General features: G+C 38.3%; 1 protein-coding gene and 1 long non-coding RNA gene across 2 annotated transcripts in view; both read left to right on the top strand.

Moving 5' to 3' along the window:
• LOC137496380 (uncharacterized) overlaps positions 1-24,768 on the top strand; it is a 124,955-nt gene that overhangs the window by 52,836 nt on the left and 47,351 nt on the right. The window lies entirely within an intron of this gene.
• si:ch211-158d24.2 overlaps positions 1-24,768 on the top strand; it is an 81,669-nt gene that overhangs the window by 48,216 nt on the left and 8,685 nt on the right. The window contains exons 4-5 of the mRNA XM_087265256.1: positions 6,652-6,801; positions 20,753-21,022. Coding sequence (XP_087121382.1) covers positions 6,652-6,801; positions 20,753-21,022 — 420 coding nt within the window. The remainder of the gene's footprint in view (positions 1-6,651; positions 6,802-20,752; positions 21,023-24,768) is intronic.

Below are 24,768 nucleotides of genomic sequence, written 5' to 3' on the forward strand. Positions count from 1 at the left end.
ATTTACAGGGTTCTGTCACTTCTGTCTGGTTTATTCTTGGATTGGTGACAGAGCCCTGACTTTCCTTTCGTCTTGTCTTTCGCTCAAATTTTGCCATCTTTTGTCTTTGTCTTTTTGCAATAAGCATGAGCTTGCGCAGTTGACTATTGTTTGTACATGTGATTTATGCATGGCGGTGTGTTTGCATGATGGCATTCAATATTAATCCTCCTCTCTATTTGTGAAAGTGTACATCAAGTCTTTTTTTTTTTCAATGTACAAAGAGTTTTGTATTGTATTGTAGAATTGTATTGTATTGTAGTTAGCAAATATTCCCTTAGTTATTACCAAAGCTCTCTCTATTAAATTGTACATGATTAAATCATTACGCGGCCTTAGAAGTCTGAAATTAGTTTTATGAGGTGACTTTATGCAGAAATGCTGCCTGAAGAGTCAATGTCTGATACGGCAGCGAAGCAACAAGTCAGCTCCCTAAGCTTTCGGACACAGGCATAGATCAGCCTTAACTTCTTTCTGAAAGACCAATGTGGCCTAGTATGCATGAACAGAAAGATTGTTTCTAATTACTTACTTAATTACTTTTGCACGCTGAAGGGCAATGACGTTATGCAGTTCAAAACGACAATCTGAAGGAGGACACCACGGCTGAAGTAGGGCTGGGCGGTATATCGGGTTCTGGGGATATATCGATATGATTCTCTAACGCGATGCTGTATTATCCAATATCAGTCATATCAATATGGTTTGAGGCCACACGTGTGCATTCTGCGCGAAATAAACCACTCCAAGGTAGCACGCGAGCTCCACTTGCTCAAATGTGCGCATGCACAAATCAATCATTCACTCAATGAGTCATACAGAACATTTGTTTGTTCCACAGACAAATCTGACTCCCCCAATATCAATAAACACTGCTAAAAACAGCATCAGCAATTTCACTTATAATTTTTCTGTTTGACTTTATTACTGTCAGATGTCTAACAAAGTTCTTAGTCCCAATTATTGAGGCGTTTTTAAAGTTTGAAATTTTTTTTTTCAATAAAACAATTAAAGCATTTCATTCTTAATAAATGTGATGGGGGACATTTGAAGACATCTGACAGTAATAAAGTCAAGCAGGTTAGTAGTGAGTGAGGCTATTAATGCTGCTGACTTGTTTATTGATCCTCTGCTGAGATTTTGAGAGATTTAATGATTTAGTTAAGTTTAGTTCCAAAAAGGACGTCATAAAAACTTTCATTCTGCACCCTTAGGGGATGTCATTTCAACGTCTAAATGTCCAAAAAAAATATCTAAAAGATGTCATTTTAACACATTTGTGTTTCGTGGGCTGGTTCTTTTTGTGCCAAAGGACAAATGGTGTATACAGAATTCTGAAAAGATAACAGGAGGGTTAACTGGCATCATAACTGTTTAGTTGACCCTTTGTCCAAAGTCAAATTTTGGTGAGTGAGGTGTCTGGAACAAGGCAACACGGTGGCTCAGTGGTGAGCACTGTCGCCTCACAGAAAGAAGGTCACTGCTTTGAGCCTTGGCTGGGTCAGTTGGCGTTTTTGTGTGGAGTTTGCATGTTCTCCCCATGTTCACATTGGTTTCCTTCGGGTGCTCCGGTTTCCCCCACAGTCCAAAGACATGTGGTGTAGGCGAATTGAATACAAGTATGTGTGAATGAGTGTGTATCCCAGTACTGGGTTGCAACTGGAAGGGCATCATCTAGGACTAGGTAAAACAAATGCTGGATAAGTTGGCAGTTTATTCCGCTGTGGCGACCCCTAATTAATAAAGGGACTAAGCCAAAGAAAAATGAATGAATGAATGAATGTGTCTCGAAAATAATTTAACCTAAATGTCTAGAGTGGAAGTTAAGATGATATCTATACAGATTTGAGATCGAGTCACTTCAGCGATTCATCACAGCATCCTCCACACTTCTCTCTCTTTCTTTCTCACAGTATCCTAGGCAACCTGGGCTTAATTAACCTCAATTTTGAATCAGGACCAAAAAAAAAACCCTTCCAACACAATGCTCTTGCTGGTTCATGTGCATATGTGTGTGCGTGTCTGTGTGTTAATTTGTTAAGCAAACCTGCTGACATATGAGAAGTGAAGGCGTGTTTGTCTTAAATCATTTCGCTGGGGCCTCAGTCTACTGATGTCATAGGCGTGTTTGTCAACTGCTTGTTGAAATGCATGTGTTCGCATGTCTCTAGGAACCCATCTGTCTTCTCTCTTTCTCCTCTCTCCACTGTGTATGCGCGGCACGTGTGTGTGTGTGTGTTTGTGTGTGCAGATGGTAGCTGGTAACCTCTCCCCGATGCAGAGAGCCACAGTCAGATTTACAGCCCTTCTCAGTCATAAAACCCAATCAGCATCTCCGGAGACTGCTTACAGTTCATAGACTCACAGCCACCCTGCAGCATAATACCACACACACATAGACACATGCAGACGCGCAGCCATAACTCATGATGCCTGAAGAATAGTGTGCTTATTACACAAAGGCTTTTGGTCTTTCGCCAGTCAGTTTGCTATTTGTTACTGTTCATGAAAGCCTGAGATGTGCTAAAGCTGAGGCCGAAAAAAAAAAAAAAAATTTGTGTAATTAAAACAACCATTGAAGTTTAAAAAAGGGAATTTGTTTATAAAAAGTGAACATGATTATTCCATAGAAGAAATCTCTGATGAATAAGAAAAATCTTATGACACAACATTTAATATTCGAATGATCATTTATTTTAAAATTTATTAATAAAAAGGGTTATTTACATTTACATTTAGTCATTTAGCAGACGCTTATTTGTATCATTTTAGTATTATTTTGTATTACTGTACATTTTGAGAAATTGACATTTCTATTTTTTATATTGGTTTAATCCCTTTATTCATCAGGGCTCACCACAGTGGAATGAACCGCCAACTTCACTGTCATATCCAGCATATGTTTTACTCAGCGGATGCCTTTCCAGCTGCAACTCAGTACTGGAAATCTTCCATAAACACTGATGTAATTTAGCTTAACCAAGTCACCTATAGCGCATGTATTTGGACTTGTGGGGGAAACCGGAGCACCCTGAGGAAACCCACGCCAACACGGGGAGAACATGCAAACTCCACACAGAAATACCTCCTGTCCCAGTCGGGGCTTAAACCAGTGACCTTCTTGCTGTGTGGTGACAGTGCTAATCACTGAGCCACAGTGCCACCCAACGTCTTCCCCTATAAAACAGTAATTATACAGAGTATTTTTCATAATATTTATTAAACTATCCATTAAATTGTATTTTATTCACATGCATCCCTACCCCCACCCTCATAGTACTGTAGAAATATTAATTGTTGTACAGTGGCACATACATTTATTGTAAGTTTGTGAGTATCTGCAGCTGTAGCAGGTGGTTCCATTTTTAATTGAAAGGTCTGTCAAAAACAAAATGACTAGCGCATACTTTTTAAGTCTTGAAAAAACAGAAAAGAAAGGATATTTAGAAAAACTAACAACAGATAATAACATGGAATTACCAAACCCCTTAAATCACATACTGAGACAACTTTTCACTCAGAATGTTAAACGTTTACATGAAGTAACGTATCTAGACGATTAGTAATACAACTAAAGTTGTATCTTAATAATACTTAAATTAACAGACAGGTTTATTTTTTTTTAAGAGTAAAACTTCATGTTGTGGGCAACACGGTGGCTCAGTTGTTAGCACTGGTTTGAGTGGTTTCAGCTGGGTCAGTTGGCATTTTTGAGTTTGTGTGGGTTTCCTCTGGGTTTCCCCCACGCTCCAAATACATGCGGTATAGGTGAACTGAATAAACTTACTTGGCCATAGCATGTGTATATGAGTGTGATGGATGTTTCCCAGTACTGGTTTACAGTTGGAAGGGCATCCTAGAGCCTTGCACAAATCTAAGCCCTAGCTCGGCCCTGGCCCAAGACGCACAGCCTGGAGCCCTGCCCTTGTCCTACAGCTTATCAAAATTTTTGTCCGATTCCAATCTGAAGCCCGTCTTTTTTTCCAGCAAACAGTTATACTGTTACAGCTATTAAAATAGACCAGATTTGTATTCAATAGAAAGTTTTTTTTTTCGTTTTTTTTTTTTTTATCAGAATAATTTAGAGAAATAATAATAATAATAATAATAATAATAATAATAATAATAATAATAATAATAATAATTCCTTACATTTATATAGCGCTTTTCTGGGCACTCTAAGCGCTTTACACAATGGGGGGGAATCTCCTCATCCACCACCATGTTTGGAGGTTTTTATTTTGTTTGTTTTCGTTTTTTAAGTGACATTGATATCCATCTGAAGACTGATATGCGTGCTATAGCTATGATGTAAAAATGGGCCTGATACCCCGCCCTAGGGGCATAAAAAAGTTGAGCCTGGGCTCGGGCTCAAAGGCAGGGCTCTAGGACGTCCGCTGTAAAAACATATGCTTGGTGAGTTGGCGCTTCAATCCGATGTGGCAAACCCTGATGAATAAAGCCGAAGCAAAATAAATGAATGAAGGAACTTTATGTTGTACTGGTATATATCCCTCAACGGTAGAGCTGTAATCGGGCCATAAATATACTGTTGGCCCGATAGTGCTTGAGCCCGACAGAATTCGGCCCAAGCCCGACAAGTACATTTTGATTGACAGCTTTTTAAAAGCCCAGACCCATTTACAGCCCGGCATTATTCAAATGTGCACAAGCACACAGCTCTTTTGCCTTTTTTTAAGAATGAGTTGCTTATGTGTGTTTTAAAATAATTGATTCATAACAAATGTATGGCCACTTAGAAGTTAGAACAAAGAAATAAAATGATTCCTCTGTAACATTGTAACATCCCAGCACTCTAAATATGTCTAAGTTATGTATATACACTTAGCCTTGAAACATTGGCCAACACACCAATGAAAATAAGTCTCTCTTAACAAATTGAGTAAAAATAAATTCTAAACTATGATGGTATTTGGCAGTTATGAAATTAAGATAAAGGCTCTGCGGGATTTGTTTTGCCACTTCTTTTCACAATCTCGCTTTAAGGTGACGGTAAAACTGAATATTAAAAGAATAATGCTAACATTATATACTCATATAAGCTGTTATACATTATACATTATTATATTATTATATTGCATAGCTTATATACTCTGACTACATTATGCATTTTTGATTTAATTAATATTTAGTTATAATCTGAAAATCCTTTACTCACAAAGATTAGGCTATGTAAACGTGTTTTAGTGGAGGAACATTATTGAATTCACTGTAGATGGCTTTAGCACAGTCCTGCGCTGACTAATGGTGCATCCAGCAGCACCAAACACCTTTTCACTGCTGCTGCTACTGGCTGGGATGCATAGTACCACTGATCTGGTTAATTTATCAAGATTGTTTGTTTATCTTCCACCAGCCAAGAACATCCATTTCATTTTCCATGACAGTGGTTTTAATGTAAAGAGTGATATCATCATATTCCCTGTCAGCTTGCTCTACTTTTTCTCACTCCACAAAATTCGCTCTTTTTGTCATCATTTGTTTTACCTTTGCAGGGATGGGTTTTAATGTTGTAACAAATGATTTGATCTCTTTCTTATGCTAATTGAAATGCATCACATGACTGTTCATTTACCGTGCATGCCGGAGCGAAAGCCCGAGCCTGCCCCACACCATCTAAAATTAAGGAAATTAAGCCTGAACTCACATGAACTCGTCAGGTTTCTTCATGTTCGGGCAAAGAATTTGAGCTCTACTCCACAGACCTAGTATATCCACAGTGCTCTGAAAACTTAGGCGATGTACAGTATAGCAATGTTTGAAGGTAGCAAAGAGTTCTGGGGCAGACTTGGCATAAAGCTGGCACAGCAGGCATTCGTCCGGTACTGGCATGTGGGCGAAACATGGCCCAGGTTTGGGTGAGGTGGCACCGTCTTACAGGCGGCACTCAAGACTTGGGCCATATATCAAATGTAGTATTTGGCCCAGATGTTAAAATATATGTGGGCCATGTCAGTTTGGCCTATTTTGACCCACTTTTAAAATGCATTTAACTTATTTTTGAGTAAAGAAAAAATTCTACCAATCAGGTCACTTCAAGAAAAAGCACAACCATAAAGCAAAATGCTTCATGGGTTTATAAAAAGCATAGCAGCCATGACACACCAACATATCTGGCCCAGTTCAGGCCCAGTTATGGTTTATTAACTTGAATGAGACGTGGCCCAGATATGAGATATGGTCCATGTTTGTCTCTTGTATAGAAGCCAGACTTGGTCCAGTCATGTACCGTAATTCACTGCGGCATGTGGGCCAAGCAAATGCTGATGGTGTGGGCCAGATCTGGGCCAGAGAAATTTTGCTATGGGGGTATAGTCTTCCCGAGGCTCCCATTTAAAACCAGGCAATTACTTCATGCACATTTAAGTGTACACATTTTAAGAACACAGTCAAACCCTAATAATAGGCTCGTCTCTCAAAAGCCAGAGTTCTATGTTTCAGAAGCAGCTTTTGAAGTCTTGCACGCTAAACTAGTCCTTCCCTTACATAATAATTTACATAAGACTCGCAGTAAGCCGGGTGTCTCATTTTTTGGTCTGCACTATAGAGCTAATGATCAGTTACTCAGTTTATTGTTTTTCTCTCCCTCAGGTATCTGTTTGGACTGTCAGGACAACACTCAGGGTCACAACTGTGAGGAGTGTCTGCCCAGTTTTTATCGGCGTGGTGGCGAAGGGTCAGCGGACGTCTGTCTGCCGTGTCCATGCTCCTCTGAGACCTCCAGCGGCATCTGCCATCTTGGTGAGTCTGATGCTCTCTGACACACTGACAGGGTTCAGGGTTCAGATCCTGGCTTCAGTACAGCACGTCCTGAAAGGCTCTGCAAATTATGCAGATAGAAAACAAAAAAAAAACTCAAGGAATGGAAAGTTTGGTTTTGTTGAAAGATGCGAGAACAAACTTAGTTTTTTTTTTTAACAATGTGCATGGATGGATCATTGTCAAGAGGACTGAAATACTTTGGTTAAATCTAGGAACATGTTTTGTTGTTGTTTTGTATGTTGTATATTTTTGTTCAATAGGGCTGTTTTTGATATTTCTGGTACCCTTCATTCCCAGAGACATGCTGGATAATTTGGCGGTTTATTCCGCTGTGGTGACCCCAGGTTAATAAAGGGACTAAGCCGACAAGAAAATGAATGAATGAATGAAACCCTTCAATTTTGTCCAAGCCAGTTTCATAAGTTTGCCATTTTAAATGCTTCTGTTGAACCAAAAAGCAATATCTGATTTTCAGTAGCTTATTTTCAGTAATTTGTTTATTAATAATGACTTTTTTCTGTACAAGTTGTTTCAGTGATAACTGTATTTTTTCTTTAATACAAACAACATATTATTTATTTAAATGTTTTCATTTGATATGGTGCAATAATATTATTGGTAAATATGACACTTTAAAATGGCCATTTTCTATAAGAAATGGTTTAAACCAGGGGTCACCAATCTCGGTCCTGGAGGGCCGGTATCCCTGCAGGGTTTAGCTTCAACTTGCTTCAACAAACCTGCCTGGGTGTTTCAATTATACCTAGTTAAGGCTGATTTATACTTCTGCGTCAAACACCGGCGTATGCTACGGCGCTGACGCATAGCCCTTCGCCGTGGCCGTCGCCGTCACTGACGTGCACCTCTCAAAAAATGTAACTACATGTCGCAACAAAGCGTAGCGCAAGCTCTGTGATTGGTCGGCTTGGTAGCGCTGACGAGTCTGGGCGGGACCGAGAGCCGCGCGAATGGCGCGAACCCAATGTAGCGATTGTTTACAAGTGTGGAGTCCCGTGAAGGAGCTTCGGATGGAAAGTTTTGTTTTGTGTTTACCTCATAGTTAAAGCTGTTGCACGTCCGCCGGTTCCTGCCTCAAAATGAGCGAATTTGAGTCACTTGTACAACCAGGAAGTGTTCAGGAAACGCAAAACAGAAGCGAAGAAACTCGACACAGAGGAACATTTACACCTCACTGCCAACTAGCATTTCAGAAGTGTTAATGCAGACCAACAGAGACAGCCAAAGAAGTATAAATGCACAGCTGCGCGCGTTGCCTGCGCCGTGAGTTACGCCGGTCACTTGAAGCAGAAGTATAAACCAGGCTTAAGACCTTGATTAGCTTGTTTGGGTGTGTTTAATTAGGGTTGGAGCTCAAATCTGCAGGACACCGGCCCTCCAGAAACAAGTTTGGTGACCACTGGTTTAAACTATAAAATGTTAAATTTCAGCATCATTATTTTAGTCTTCAGTGTCAAACGAGTCTTCAGAAATCCTTATAATTAGCTGATTTGCTGCACAACTATTACCAATTATTATTGGTGTTCAATCATTAAAAATGGTTATTAATATTTTCAGTTGTGACGAGCTGAAAGCGGTCACTTAATGTCCACATGGGGGCGGTGTATTTTAAAAACGTCTCTCAATCGTAGGAAAAGGGTAAAAGAAGGAAGTGTTTGTTCACCAGGTTCAGAGCATGCGGAGCTTCGTCCAGGAGCTCAGGCAATGATGGCTCGGTCTGAAATGAAGTCGTCGGGCTGAGAGACAATGTGTTTGTTTGCGAGAGCACGCTTTTGCTCATCCCGTCATAAACCATACATGGAGTGAAATAGTTAAGTTGCCGTAGTGCCATAGACGTACACTGCATCATCGTCTTTTTTAGTCACAAATTAAAGTTAGATCAGCTCACCAGTCCGAAGATTACAGAGGTTAACCAAACAAACACATTGTCTCTCAGCCAGACGACTTCATTTCAGCCCGAGCCATCTTTGCCTGAGCTCCTGGACGAAGCTCCGCATGCTCTGAACCCGGTGAACAAACACTTCCTTTTTTATCCTTTTCTTACGATTGAGAGACGTTTTATAAATACACCGCCCCCATGTGGACATTAAGTGACCGCTTTCAGCTCGTTACACAGTGCAGTTTATTTTGTGTAATGATATGAGTTATATAGTACCGCACCATACTGTACCACTCCATTTGGGGCAGTATTAACATTAGCAGTCACTGTTTTTTTTTTTGTTTGTTTTTTGGCTAATGGTTGCAGGCTTTTACATTTACATTTCTAAAGCAACTTAAACACACACACACACACACACACACACACACACACACACACACACACACACACACACACACACATCATAAATGCACACTCAGAGAAGTTCAGGGGAGGTGTCATTGACCTACAGCCAATGAGAGCCAAGATACAAAGCAATTAGAAGTTCAAGAGTGAAGTTAACCCCCTGGCAGTGTAAGGGTTTTTTTACGATAGATTTATGCACTTGTGTAAGCTTAAAAAAAGGACCACTATCCAATACATTATATAGCATGGATAAAAGAGCCAGGATAAAATGCCAAACTAGTCCAAAAATGTGTTCGTCTGACAGAAGAAAGTCATATACACCGAATGATTTGAGGGTGATTAAATTATGAGGTAATTCATTTTTATTGTTGGGTAAACTATTTCTTTAAAGCCAAAATGAAATTCAGGGGGAGGAGTCACAGACTTACAACCAATGAGAGAGCAAGATACAAGGTGAAGGAATATAGGTTCATTATGTAAGTGACTTGATTGTTGTTGCAAGTAACCCGTGACTTATGCCTGCATTAGGATAAATGGGTGAGGGTCAGTGAGAAGGTGCAGATTGTTCATTTCTCAATGAATTTATGAGCAATCTAGGTTTAAATCTTGGTCATAGCAAAAACATTTGATGCTACCAAAGAGCCAATCATGGACTTTGTTTTCATCGCAGCTTCCTTTCCATTGGATGCGATTGCACAGCAACAGTGAACGTGATGTGGATTTGGTTGTCACTTTACATTTATGGTCAGTAGAGCCTCAGGAGGAAAGTCAATGAGCGAGATAGATAGAGAGAGAGAGACAGAGAGGGGGCACTGAAAGTTCAGAACTCTTATATAAGTGTACTCCATGTTGTTGATATGTTTATAGGTCAAATATGTAAGGCATAATGTAAAGTCAGTGGGTCATTATATTTACACTGATAATGATCCTCACATTGTACAGTAGGCTGCTTAATACATAGCAAACAAATACTGTAGATATGTAGATGTGAAGTGTTACTTTAGTTTGTTATCTTATACGGGAAAGCGAGTGGTAAATGAGGGAGGTGAAGCAGAAAAGCAGTGATTACTGTTATCGTGTGTGTGTGTGTGTGTGTGTGTGTTTTCAGGCCTGCAGCTGCACCTCTCATCTGTTATGGATAAAGGCATTATTACTTTTAATTCAGAAATTGTTGATGGAGAAGGGTCTGGCTGCAGAGTTGCACTTGCATCTTAAAGGGTCACGAAACACCAAAACACATTTTTTGAGCTGTTGACAGTCGTAAATGTGTCCCACACTGATAAAAACACTATTAGGACACCTATATTTCACTAAAAAGTGTAAATTGGTTGTTTTTGCGTTATTTCAAGCAAATTCGTACTTCCGGTTTGAAACTAATTTTTGAAGCTGCGTCACGGCCATGACATAATAGCCTGTATTCCAGCGTGCAGACTGGACGTCTGTGCCAGAGTGTGTCTTATTACGTCCTACAGTGTGATGCATTAATGCATGAGTAAGGCTTGGTTCAAACCAATTAGCGCGCTCTATTGTGCAACTTCATTAATATTCATTACTGTCACAGTGTTTAGATGACAGACACACCACGTTGTATTGGCAAAACAAGCGTGAAGTGTTGCTTTTATAGTTTGCTGCAGTTAAGTTTCGTTTTCCTTTTCTCTCTGTGAGAGCTCAGCTGGAGTCATGTGTGGATTAACAGTGTACGCGACGCTCGACAACAATAACTTACGTGTCTAAGGAGGAACATTGTTTACCTGAGAGCTGTTCTCATCTGCAAACGCTGAGATCTGGATTCGCTTGTAGTCTCCTCTTAATAAAGACGCGGCTCTAGTTGCTGGTGATTGTTCTGTCTCTACAGATTTGGTAAGTGAGCGACCAGTGCTCTTTGTTTATTCAGTTTGTTCGTATCGAACTAAGTTAACTATTGCACCGTGTAAACATGTTAGCACCACAACCAAACTTTAACCTCGTGTAGGGTTTTCACCGCATTTAGTGACCGGAATAACACACGCGGCTTTCTGACAATACCTGCCGAGTGCATCTAAGTTTCCGGGAAATGCTGAGGGCTTTTTTTCTCTCATTCGCCATGCGGTATCAAACATTGCATGAAAAATACACGCTTAGAGCAGTTCCTCAAATCAAATATCTCGTTTTTCGCGAGGGGCATGAATGAATTCCCTGAATGAAAGAGCCAAACTGTAGTTAAAGTCCACCATTTAAGAATTTGGCAAATAATTCGACTACAGATGTCCATGAAGGCTAAACACCATCACTTTCTCCTCTGTGTGTGTGTGTGTGTGTGTGTGTGTGTGTGTGTGTGTGTGTGTGTGTGTGTGTGTGTGTGTGTGTGTGTATTTTGACTCTGAAACTCGTGCATGCCCAAATAGACACTCCCACACCATCCCAATTTAGTTCCTCCGACACTCCCCCCTAAACAGAGCTGGACAAGCCCACTTTTCTGACTTTTTCCAAAGTAGAGGTGTGAAAACACCTTGCTGAAAAGAGGGGGTTTCATGGCCCTTTAAGGCTTGCACTCTCGGGCTTGCACGCTCAGGCACCCACGTTTCCTATGCAAGTGATGTCATTTACAATCGACACCTGCACCTGTTACGTCACTTGAAATCAACACAAATAAACCAAAAGCAATTTTCCAGTTTGTTTGCGTTGACAGTGACGACGTTGTCAAATATTTCTAAGTACAAGTTGTACACCTTGACAGAGTCACCCATCCCCTAAAAAGCAGTTAGTACAGGGGTCATCAAAGTTGTTCCTAGATGGCCGGTGTCCTGCAGATCTTAGCTCCAACCCTAATCAAACACACCTGAACAGCTAATCAAGGTCTTACTATGCATACTTAAAACATCCAGGCAGGTGTGTTGAAGCAAGTTGAAGCTAAACCCTGTAGGGACACCGGGCCTCCAGGACCGAGATTAGTGACCCCTGAGTTAGTATGCTTTGATGTAAATTTACCAAAGCAGGCTACTATTAACATCAATTTCAGCAAAGCTTATTATTTATATCAACTATCAGATCTAAATATGCACAGAAGGTATTCTTCCACAGTTATGAATAAAAAACACCAGGCAAATTAGATTTTTAGTTTTTATTCTAAACATTTTAGGGAGATGTAGTATTACAACTAACAGAAACACATTATGGACTTGCAATGATTCTTAAACGACTTGGGAAACTATTCTTTATAACTATTTTTAATAAGTTAGCACGTCTGCGCAGGAGTGCATCCATATGAAATCACAGTTGCAGCGCAGCTTCAACATTCTCTACATGATCCCAGCCCAGTTTTATAGGTCCTCCAAACATCGACTCGCTTAACGTAAAGAAAACGACACAGATGATGTGTAACATTACTGCAGAGCTGTTGTAAGGCAAGCGTTCGTGGTTCGTTACGATCTGTTTACGTAACTATAGCAACTGTAGCACCTGTCGCCGTATGTTGCCAGAAACTACAGTGAAACGGCTCTTACAAAGCGGCAACTGGCAGCCAGTGCAAAAGGATGAGCAGCGGAGTGACACAAACTCTTTTATGTTCATTAAAGACCACTCGTGCTGCTGTGCTCTGGAGCAGCTAAAGAGGTTTGATAGAGTTAGCTTAAAGCCCGGCTAGTAGAGTTGCAATAGTCCAGTCTGGAGAGAACAAAAGCTTGAACAAGGAGTTAAACTGCATGTTCAGATAAGAAGGGTCGGACCTTTCTGATGTTATAGAGTGCGAATCTGCAAGATCGAGCAGTTCTAGAAATGTGGTCAGAGTTTTAGTGGGTCATAAATCGTTACTCTAAGGCTTTTCACCGTTTTGAATGCAGCAACGGTTGCCCCATCCATCTGGATTGAAAACTTATGATGTAGAGTCGGGTTGGCAGAAACTTCAAGCATTTCCATTTTCGTGAGGTTAAGCTGAAGATGATGATCTTTTATCCAGTGTGAAATTTCTGACAGGCAGGCTGAGATGCGAGCTGGAACAGAGGGATCATCAGGGTGAAAAGAGAGGTATAGCTGGGTATCACCAGCATAGCAATGGTAGAAAAATCCATGTTTCTGGATGACTGATCCTAAAGATGTCGTGTAAATGGAGAAGAGAAGTGGCCCAAGAACAGAGCCCTGTGGTACCCCAGTGTTTAGATGCTGTAGGTTGGACACCTCTCCCCTCCAAGACACCCTGAATGACCTGTCAGAGAGGTAAGATCTAAACCACTGAATAACAGTGCCTGCAAAGCCCAGTGACTCAAGCATAGATATCAGGATCTGTTGGTTTACAGTGTCAAAAGCAGCTGACAAACTCCAGCAAGATGAGGACTGATGATTTAGAGTCTGCTTTAGCCAGTCTGAGATCCTCCATGACCGAGAGTAGGGTTGTCTCAGTTGAGTGTCTTTTCTCAAAGCCAGATTGCTTGTTGTCCATGAGGTTGTTTTGAGTAAGAAAGTCCAGGACTTATAGAAATAAAATGAAACAACATCTGTCTCATAAGTTTCATTTCTGAACATCTGAATCAAACAAAATCTGCATATTTTCAGGTTGGCCAAGCTCATGCGCATGTGCACTTAAAAGGATCATGACACAAACTTCATTTATGGCCGTTCTACACAATGACTAGGGTCACTTGATGATTTCCAAAACTCAGATAAATTTTATTTAACTATTAGAATTACCATATTTTATTCATAACCCACTGAAGATAGTTAATAGTTACAGTAAAGAAACAACAACAACATACATACAAATAAAAATCCATCCACCTTTAAATTTTTTTTTTTCCATAGGGTTGCGACTCCTGGGGTTTAGATTAACCACACAGCAATAGTATCAGCTGCAGCAGATTGATTTTACGTTAAACATTCTGACAAACTTTATGGCACTCTAATACATTAACAATAATATAATTGAGGTTAATAGGAAATTACATTAATAAATAACTATAATTGTTATATGGTTATAAGACTGTTGAATTTTATCAATATGCTCATGTTTATATAGGCCTATAGTTGTGTGTGCAATGTTTTTATATTATTAACCACCTTCGAGAAAAATCGGGGTTGCTAGTCACTGACATTTTTATTTTGGGGGTCGCTGGCTGAAAACTTTGAGAACACCTGATCTAAAACACTCTTAAATTAGCATTTTCTCAGCCTCTTATGTTATTGTTCAGTTTTCACGTTAAAGGCAATGAAAATAACATTTTCCTTGGCATAAAAGTGAAATTACTGAACCTATACACACATGAGTTTGATAAGAATGTTCATTTTAGAAAAACATTTTAGTTGAAACTTTAAGGCTTTTGGATCTGAACTCTTCATATTCTTTTAATGATACAGGTGAAGGTGTTTTTTAGAAAATAATTAAGAAAATGTGTTCTTAAATGTTTCAAATTATTTTGAAAATAAAAAAGGAACTATTAATGACCAAATTCTTATTTAAACACACAAATATTTGCATAAATGTACTTTTTAAATTAATTTGTTCTCAGTTTTTTTTATATAAATGAAAAATATATACTAAAAACCGTATTTCTTACCATTTTTATCTTTTTGAAAGCTCACTGTGGTCACACGTTTCTAGAATTGTTTTTTTTTTTTCATAATGATTAGGAAATAAGCTAAATTGAGAGATTGAAGCTGCGGTCACACTGGACTTTTCTCCCCATAGATTTCCATTCATACGCACACAAATTCGTGAGACTGGAAGCGCAAGCTTGTGCGGCAAGTTTTGCAAATTGCGTCGTTAGAAAGTTAAAACTTGGTGAACTCTGACTTGCTAAGACCAACCGATGATCAAAACATGACCTCTCTAAAAAATGTAAAATATGGTGCAATCGCTCACTTTTTTAATGTCTAATCATCTTGTTTAATCCCGCCTTTTTTCGCAGTGCCGTACTACAGAATTACGCTCAAGCTCAAACACTAGTGTGACCGCAGCATAATAAGTGGTTGATTACCAAGCTTTAATGCAGCCCTGAAGAATAAATATCATGGCTAGAAAAACTTCTCAGCCAATCAGATTCAAGTACCAGAATGAAGGATAGATATGCACTATGAATAAAGATAGATAGTAAGTCAGCAAGTAATGTGTATTGCCATACACCCACAGCTCTTCACAATCATGAGGGGGGGGGGGGTCTCTCCACTTGGATGATGTGATGGTATCCACAGGACAACGGCACCAGTGCACTCACCACACACCAGCTATAGGGGGAGTGGAGAGACAGTGATAGAGCCAATTCGTTGAATGGGGATGATTGGGAGGCCATGATGGGTAAGCGGCGATGGAGGGAATTTGGCCAGGACACCAGGGATACACCTCTGCTCTTTACAAGAAGTGCCATGGGATTTTAAATGACCACAGTCAGGAACTTGGTTTAACATCTCATCTGAAAGACAGTGCTTACTGACACTATAGTGTCACCTTATCGTTACTGGGGCATTAGGACTCACACAGACCGCAGGTTGATTGCCCCCTGCTGGCCCCACTAACACCACATCCAACAGCAACCTAGTTTTCCCCATGTGGTCTTCCATGCAGGTACTGACCAGGCTCAGCTCTGCTTGCCTTGATATGGCTTTGACATAGTGGTAAAGCCTCATCAGCTGGCATCGCTCTCTCTCTCTCTCTCTCTCTCTCTCTCTCTCTGTAGCCCATGCATGAAGTTGGCACAGGCCCGGCTGGAGACTTGATCAGAGGAATGGGAGAAGAGCCGAATTCCTCCGCCTTCTGGCCTCTCCCTTCTGTCACTGGCGGTCAGCGTGTGTCCATCTCTCTGATTGCCCTCTCACAGATCTGTGTGTCGCAGTGTGTGGCAGGACGGCCAGTGTGATGAGAGATCTGAATCTGCCTTGGCAACAGCAGCCATTCAGAATTACAGATCAGCAGTCTCATGATGACTACTCAAACTAGAGAGGAGCTTGTGCAGCTGTGTGTGTGTGTGTGTGTGTGTGTGTGTGTGTGTGTGTGTGTGTGAGAGAGATAGTGTGTGTGTGAACATCATTGATTTTACAGATATGAAGTATGATAGCAGAAGGTTGGAGGTCAGACAGTGATTGCTGCATTAGTCAGGCAGGTCAGGATGTTAATCCAGGGCAGTCGTTCACACATCCTGCTAAGTCTGTGTGTGTGTGCGTGTGTGTGTTCCTATCATGAATGATTCAGTTGTGTATGTTAGAGATAAACGCTTTTAATACCGGCTCCTATATTTTCTACTTAAACATTACAAAGGATTGTTTTGTATATGTTAGTATGGTAATACTATGGTATTTGAAGTACCATTTAAATCTAAAAAATAAAACAGTGGCATAGTAAACAATAGAAAAAAAAGTACCAGAGTGTTACAATCTGATGCTATCGTTGTATCATGGTACTACTATTATTGTATTTGTTTTTATTTTTTTTTAAGTTCACAATAAATAATGAATCAAATAAATCAGTTACTAGAAATGGGCCATTACGGTGGCTCAGTGGTTAGCACTGTCGCCTCGCAGCAAGAAGGTCACTGTTTTGAGTCCCGGCTGTGTCAATTGGCATTTCTGTGTGGAGTTTGCATGTTCTCCCCGTATTCGCGTGGGTTTCCTCTGTGTGTTCCGGTTTTCCACACAGTCCAAAGTCACACTATAGGTGAGTTGAATAAGCTAAGTCCAAAGACACACTATAGGTGAATTGAATAAGCTAAATTGGCTGTTGTGTGTGTGCGTTTGTGTGAATGAGTGTTTATGGTGTTTCCCAATAATGGGTTGGGGCTGGAAGGGCATCTGCTGTGTAAAACATATGCTGGAAAAGTTGGCTGTTAATTCCGCTGTGGTGACCTCTGATATATATATATATATATATATATATATATATATATATATATATATATATATATATATATATATATATATATATACAGTATATACACAGCTGAGGTCAGAATTATTAACCCCCCTTTGAATTTTTGTTTTTAATTTAGAATTATTTACTAAATTATGTTTAACATAGCAAGGAAATTTTCACAGTATGTCTGATAATTGTATAATATATAATAATCTGATAATTTATTTTGGCTAGAATAAAATAAGTTTTAATAAAAAAAAAATAATAATTTTAGGGACAAAATTATTAGCCCCTTTAATCTAATTTTTCTCCGAATGTCTTGAGAACAAACCACCGTTATAGAATAACTTGCCTAATTACCCTAACCGGCCTATTGAACCTAATTAACCTAGTTAAGCCTTTAAATGCCACTTTAAGCTGTATAGAAGTGTCTTGAAAAATATCTAGTCAAATATTATTTACTGTCATCATGGCATAGATAAAATAAATCAGTTTTTTAGAAATAAGTTATTAAAACTATTATGTTTAGAAATGTGTTAAAAAATTTCCTCTCCACTAATCAAAATTTGGGGGAAAAAATAACTTCAACTGTATATGTATATACACACACACACACACACACACACACACACACACACACACACACACACACACACACACACACACACACACACACACACACACACACAATTGTTTGAAATTGAATAGCAAATAAAATTATATTGTTCCTAATTATAGATTCAATTTTGTTATTCTGCACTTCTGTTGACTGGGTTTTGTGTTGTAAATGTGGTCCTGTGATGCCACCTTGTGGTTAAACTTGGAAAACAGTATTCAACATGGTTACATTTATCCTTGTAAATCCTGACATAACAAAATCCAGAAACTATTGTGCTGGATAGTAACAGATGAATTGCACTGAATGCAATTGTGAATTTAAAGCTTTTTTTAAAAGCCTCTTCACCTGTAATTGTTTGCAATATTTTAGTTAGTAACGATGTATAAATCAATACATTACTACTACTACTATTACTACTACTACTACTACTACTACTACTACTACTACTACTAATATTAATAATAAATATAATTATAATACTTTTACTATTATGTTTTTGTCATAAGACCACAAGTTTTTTTCAATTTTCAAAAAATTATGATTATTACTGGAAAGCAGATTTGATTGATTTTAATTTTTAAGTCAGCAATAATGAAGACAGCGGCATGGTGGCTCATAGGTAGCACTTTCACCTCATAGCAAGAAGATCGCTGGTTCTCTCACAGTACAAAGACATACACTATAGGTCAATTGTGAATAGGTGAATAAATCTAAATTAGCTGAAATGTATGAGTGCATGTGTGAAAGAGTGTGTATGGGTGTTTTCCAATACTGTGTTGTGGCTAGAAGGGCATCTGCAGTGTAAAACATGTGCTGGAATAGTTGGTGGTTCATTCCACTGTGGCGATCCCTGTTAAAGAAGAGACTAACGGAACAAAAATGAATGAATGGTTTTGATTCAACCCCATTTTGATTATGCTACCTCTTTTTGGTAGTAGCTGCTCCAAGAATATAAAGAAAAAATTGCAAAAGGCACAAAATAAACTAGTACAAATAATGTAAAAAAATCATCCTAGAGCACATTTGCACAAAGAGTTTTTTAAATAATTAGGCATTTTAACTGTTAGTAATAGAGTATGTTTTTTTTAACTGGGAATGGTACGTAAAATGTTTAATAATGTGGTTCCTAGTTATTTGATGAACTGTTTTCAAATGGTAAGGCAACAGCATTCATACAGTACTAGAGGTAGTGATTTTAATATTTGTTTATTTAAATTTTGAAGTCTAGTGGGGAAAATATGTTCTTATATACAAGTGCAATCATGTGGAACATATTACCAAAATCGATCAAGAAAATAAAAGACTTAAGGAGGTTCAAAAAAGCTATCAAAAGATGGTTGTTTGATGAGGATAATTAGATTGCATGGTGGACGAGGATGTTTTATTTTATATGTTACTTGATTGTGAATAGGGTTGCAGCAATAAGGCCATCCGCTGTGTAAAACATATGCTGGATAAGTTGAAAGTTCATTCTACTGTGGCAACCTCTAATTAATAGAGGGAATAAGATGAAAAGAAAATGAATGAATGAATGAATGAAGGAATGCGTTTGTGAATTATTTTATTCCTGTTTTAAAATGTGGAGGTATTGTTTGTTTTATGCATCATCTGTATTTTGAAGCCATAGTTTGTTTTATTTAACAGCGAGCACTGCAATGGAAACATGCCCAGGGCTTAATTGTGTTTTTATCCTCAGCAGTTTTTATTTCAAAATGTATGGGATACTTGTACAGCTTGTCTAAAATCTATCAAATAAAAAAATTCATTTCAATTAAATTAAGACAAGATAATAATAATATTAATAATTATTATGATTATTATAATATGTTTTATTTATAATGCACTTATCTCAGACCCAAAGCACTTACAAAACAGTTAAAAACAACAAAGCACAATAAAACAATAAAGACACAGTGAGAATAAAAAAATATCACAAATTTAAAACAGTCCTAAAAGATGAGTTTTAATTAGCTTTCTAAAACAGTCCAAAGAACCAGCCTTCCTAATGCTGGAAAACAGTATTAAAAATAAGATCCTTTAATAAGATCCAAAAAAATGCATTATGTGGTTGTTCATAGCTCTGTTATAACCCTTTAACCTTCATTTGTTTCTGTATAAATGTATAACAAATACAAACATGTGACCTGATACAGGCTGACATTGAAGTTGCTAAGATTTTAGTTTCAACAAGCCACATTTCAAACAGAGTGAAATGAAATGTAATAATGAGAGAATATGACCAATAAAAACACAACTCCCTCTACTGTTGAACACATTTTACTGAACTGTCCTGCTTTTAATGCTTCCAGAATGTTTTTATTTTATTTTTTTATTTTATTTTTTTATGAAATGAACTTTCTTAAGGACATTTTTAACAAATACCAAGATTTTTTTCAAATCATGTATTAACACTAAAAATCACACAATTTCCTTGACGTGGGGTGTTGCAGAGATTCGTAAATGACAAATGGGCATTGTGACACAAGATTCAATCGTTTCTTCTAGTATAGTGTGCCGATATCATACCATGTCTGTGACACCTCACGACACCATTGCAGAAAGTCTAGCATGTTTAATTTTTCCCCCATCTTCACGATGAGTTCCGTCACGTGGATGACACTGTGCTCATCATTTCTCGCTTATTACAGTGAGTGCTGCTGTTAATGCACTTGTCGGGTAATCAAAAAATAGGCTGCATGCATAATTATAGCTTACTTATGGGTGGGTCATGAGTGGATAAGATCAATCATTGGTTCTACAAACTTTAACTACGTTTTCTAAAATATTAAGGTGTTTAGCGGAAAGTGTTATATTGCACTTGTTTTGAAGCTCATCACCTCAAATGTTATTCGTGTTTGTTGATAACTGATCAACAAAAGATACATAAAAATTAAGTAAAAAATTCAAAAAGATATATTTTTTTAAGAAAATATACAAATTATTTTTTTGTTTGTGCCCCTCAACTAACTGTATGGGTGGATGATTTATTTTACTCTGAGGAAAATAAGGATTAAATGAATGCTTCACTTTAATTGTATCACAAATCTCATTTATATATTTGCTGATTTTAAACAAAGTGTACAAAACCACCAACACACAAACACAGAAGCACATTGACTTGTAGCTTACATGTAGATCATGATGGTATGCTCATCAAAAGCTTGCAAATCCTTTACTTTCTGTCTTTGTTCATTTACAGATTCCAGTGGACGCCCTGTATGTGCTGAATGTAAGCCTGGATTCACTGGCCCGACATGTGACTCCTGCACGGATGGTTTGTTTAAATCGGCAGGGACGTGCATCCCCTGTGACTGTAATGGGAACGCGGACCCTCGCTCCGTGCCACAAATATGCCACCCTGAGACGGGCCACTGCCACCGCTGCGTCAACCACACAACGGGAGCTCACTGTGAGATCTGTGCTCGTGGATACACGGGGGACGCCCGACGTCACAACTGCACCCTGAGAGGTATGATGCATTTTGGGAACATCGTCGCTTACATGCCTTAAATTACTGATTACAGTTCTCTCAGGTGTAGTTAGAGTAAAATAGAATAGTAAAGGAGATGTTAGGTTACAAGATTCACTTTAAAATTATACCAAAATTGAACAGGTACACCTCTGTCTGTGTGTGAGTATGGGAGGCTTTTCAATTTAGGTTGGTAAAACCTAGGAGAAAACCTCACAACAGCTGCAGAGTGACACTAGTCAGAATTCCAATACAGATTTTCCTCTGTAACCTTTAAATAAATGCAGATTACAGTTTTTCTCCATTGGTTTGACTCTTCTTGAAACAGAAAAAACAGGCCTGTAAATAGTTTAAAATTCTATACAGAATTTTTGATCAATATTTCATCAAGCAGTAAGATTAACATGTAAAATCGTTCATGTTTAATCTATTTAGCTAACTAACTCATTCTCCAGGAATTTGGTGCTGTTATGAACTGCAAATACATTTAGGGTTGCCACCAGTCCCTCAAAATATGGAATCGTCCTGTATTTGAGAATGAAATTGCGCGTCCCATTTTGTAGCGACTGCAAAAGTACTGCAAAGAGTTGGAGGAAACAGATACCTGGCTGCAGAGTGTTAGAAATGGTTATCAAGCCAACTGCATGATTTGTCGGAGGGCGTTCTCTGTGGCTCTGTCGTGCGATAACATGCAGTTGTGTTACAGTTACAGTGTTACAGTTTAGCACAACACTATAGCTCACTTGGAAAAGCTCATACCTTTCCCAAAATAGTTCACTCATGTGTCAAAACTAAATTTCCTTCTCATTTAAACAGTCAGTGCCCCCAAAATGCTTTGTCCCTTTAGCATTGTGTAAGCACTGCAAGTCAAAAATGTTTAGATGATTTGTCATTATGGCAAAGGACCACTAAAATATCCCTCATATCCACCTTACAGTTGTAAGGTCCATCCAGTTGGTCCAATGACGGTATCCAATGGTGGATGAAGGTTCACTGCATGTTCGGTCTTTCCGGTGCACAATGTTGATTTATATTAAACTTAACTCATATCTGACTCCAATTTTAGTATGAGGTGGTTTAGAATATTAATATATTTATCCTCGTTTTATCTGACTCCAGTTATAAAACATTAAGAAGATTATATCAATATGTAATTTAGATAAATGTTTGAACCTTTTGTCTTCACTAGTAACTATCACATCCGTTCATTCGGGTGCTCATGTCGCTCAGAGAAATCGCCTCGGTCGAAGGCGTCCCTCACAGTCACACTCTGGTCAGTCTTGAATATTAAACAGAGGTAATTGACTAAAACTTTAGATGGCCGATACCAGCGCGCTCGTTCTAAAATACTTTAGTTAGTCCCGCTTAGGTGTACACCCTTGAGTTAAGACAATATCATTTCTAATTAGAGGTTAGGGCATTATTATAAATGTACCCGACTACTGGACTCTATAGTAACTTTGGTTTTCACCAACCCCATGGTTTCCCATATGAACTTAATTTAGAATAATATTACCTTCAAACAAAGGTCGGGTACCCAATCTAGGTTAGTTGTGCAACAACTTGTTGACCTAGACGGAAGTTAACGCCCTTTCCACCTAAGTACACTTGAATCAATATCAAGAGTCTGTCGGATCCCTAAAACACAATTAGTGTGCCCAATGCTCCATCTCAACTGGATTTTAGTCCGTCTACTGACCTGACGCAAGACGTGCGGAAACAAGGATACAGCGTAATCTACTAGAACCAATAATTACAGAGTGAGCAAAATATGTTCAAACACAACAATTTATTAATCAGGTAAATGTATTATGCCAATTCAATCAGTCAATTCATAAATGATCAATACAAAACATCAAATTATCAAAGATAAATCCAAGATGAAAAGATACATACCTGACTTCAAATTATACATAACGTGGAGCGTAAGCTCCATGTTACGGGCTGATCTGGTTAAGCAGAATCGCCCTGAGCCTTTCTCAAACCTTACCTTAAGTAATCCAATAATTCCCTCAAGGAAAGGGGTGTGTGCATAACAAAAGGCATTCACATTTAGTGCTGCCTGTGGAAAAGTCACACCCTTCACAGTGGTTCAAAAGATGCCTGAAGTTATATATTTATTGTTTTGATTATGTCTATTTCTGAGAGAATGAGACCATTGTACCAGTCGCACTGAGACATTTGAAATGATATCAAACATGATAGATAAAGTCACTTTGGTTAATCTAAACATTCAAACATTGAAATAACCATATGTGTGAGTTGGGGTGGTTGAAGCCGAGTTTCAGCAGACTCAGATGCAAATACAGCAGGAACTGTTTTTTCCCGCATTCCCACCTGCTGGGTTGTGAAATCAACAGTCTCTGTTTTCAGCTCATGTTTTGAATTGTCAAAGACATCAAAAATATTTGTAATATTTCAATTCTTACACAGTCTTAGCCCAGCCCACTAATGTTTTTGTCTAGCTAACAGAATACAACTGTGTATAAAACTGAAAAAAGAAAGGATTTTAGGGTAAGAGTTGCCTCAAAGGTTTGACATCACACACTGCACTCATAATGCCAAGGAAATGGTTACTCCTTTTTATATTGTAATGATCAACCACACACAAAGTAAAGTTCCGTACACCAGAGCAAAAAGCTATACAAATAAAAAATAAATAGCTGTAATAAATTGTAATCAAATGTTCTGAGGATTCACCTACTGTATGGTATTCATAGTATTATGGTCTTGACTACTTTTGACAATTGAACAGACTATTGTGCAGGTAATTACATATACAAGGAAATGACGCTGACACATTTTGGAGAGATCACCCATTAGACTGAGAATCAATAATCAGTTTAGATCAACTAAATCTATTTACTTGGAAATTGTGCTAAATGTCGGCTATCTGTACTTAATCATTTGCAAAGATGTACTTAGACATTTGCAATTTGATGAAATGAATGAGAAATTCAAGTCTGTTGTGAACAATTGCTAAGTGGTTTGGAGATTTGTCCATGTTATTTTGAGAATGTAATTTCTGTTTCAAGAAATGAGCCAAAGCAATGGAGGAAAAACTGTAAAATAAAAAAATAAATAAACTATTGCGAAATCATGGTGTTTTCATTAAACAATACTACAATACTATGAGACTAAAACATATTTCCATAACATCTTTTCTGTAGCTTGTCAGACTGTATAAACATGTTTCAATGATGTCATGATGTAATATCTCAGTTGTCATAATATCTGACTGAAGAACAATCAGGACACGCCAAACACAAACACCCAAAGACTTATCGAGAGTTTGATGGCATTAATCCGTAACATGTTCAGTAATCTGAGTGTTGAAATGATATCTCATAGAAAAACATAAGCAATCGGCAACTTCCATTTATAAATACCCAGAGGTGGGTAGTAACGAATTACATTGACTTCGTTACATTTACTTGAGTAAAATTCTTGAGTAACGTGTACTTTTTGAGTACATTTAAACATGTGTACTTTTACTATTACTCAAGTGAATTATTAGAGAAAAATTATTACTCTTACTTCACTACATTTGGCGGCGTTCCTCCATTACTGTTAAAAGACAAGAAATATGAATCATATGACTTGTTTACAAATATCGCAAGGCGCTGCATTGGAGAGGTTGTTTCATGAGAGGTTGCTATAGAGTCGTGTCTCCCGCTTTCGGTTAGAGCACACACACTTATGTTGAAATGATGGCTGTTTATACTGCGGTTCCGAGAGGATGGTCT

This window comes from Danio rerio, chromosome 8 (genome assembly GCF_052040795.2).
Source record: "Danio rerio strain M-AB ecotype USA chromosome 8, GRCz13ab, whole genome shotgun sequence".
NCBI lineage: Eukaryota > Metazoa > Chordata > Actinopteri > Cypriniformes > Danionidae > Danio > Danio rerio.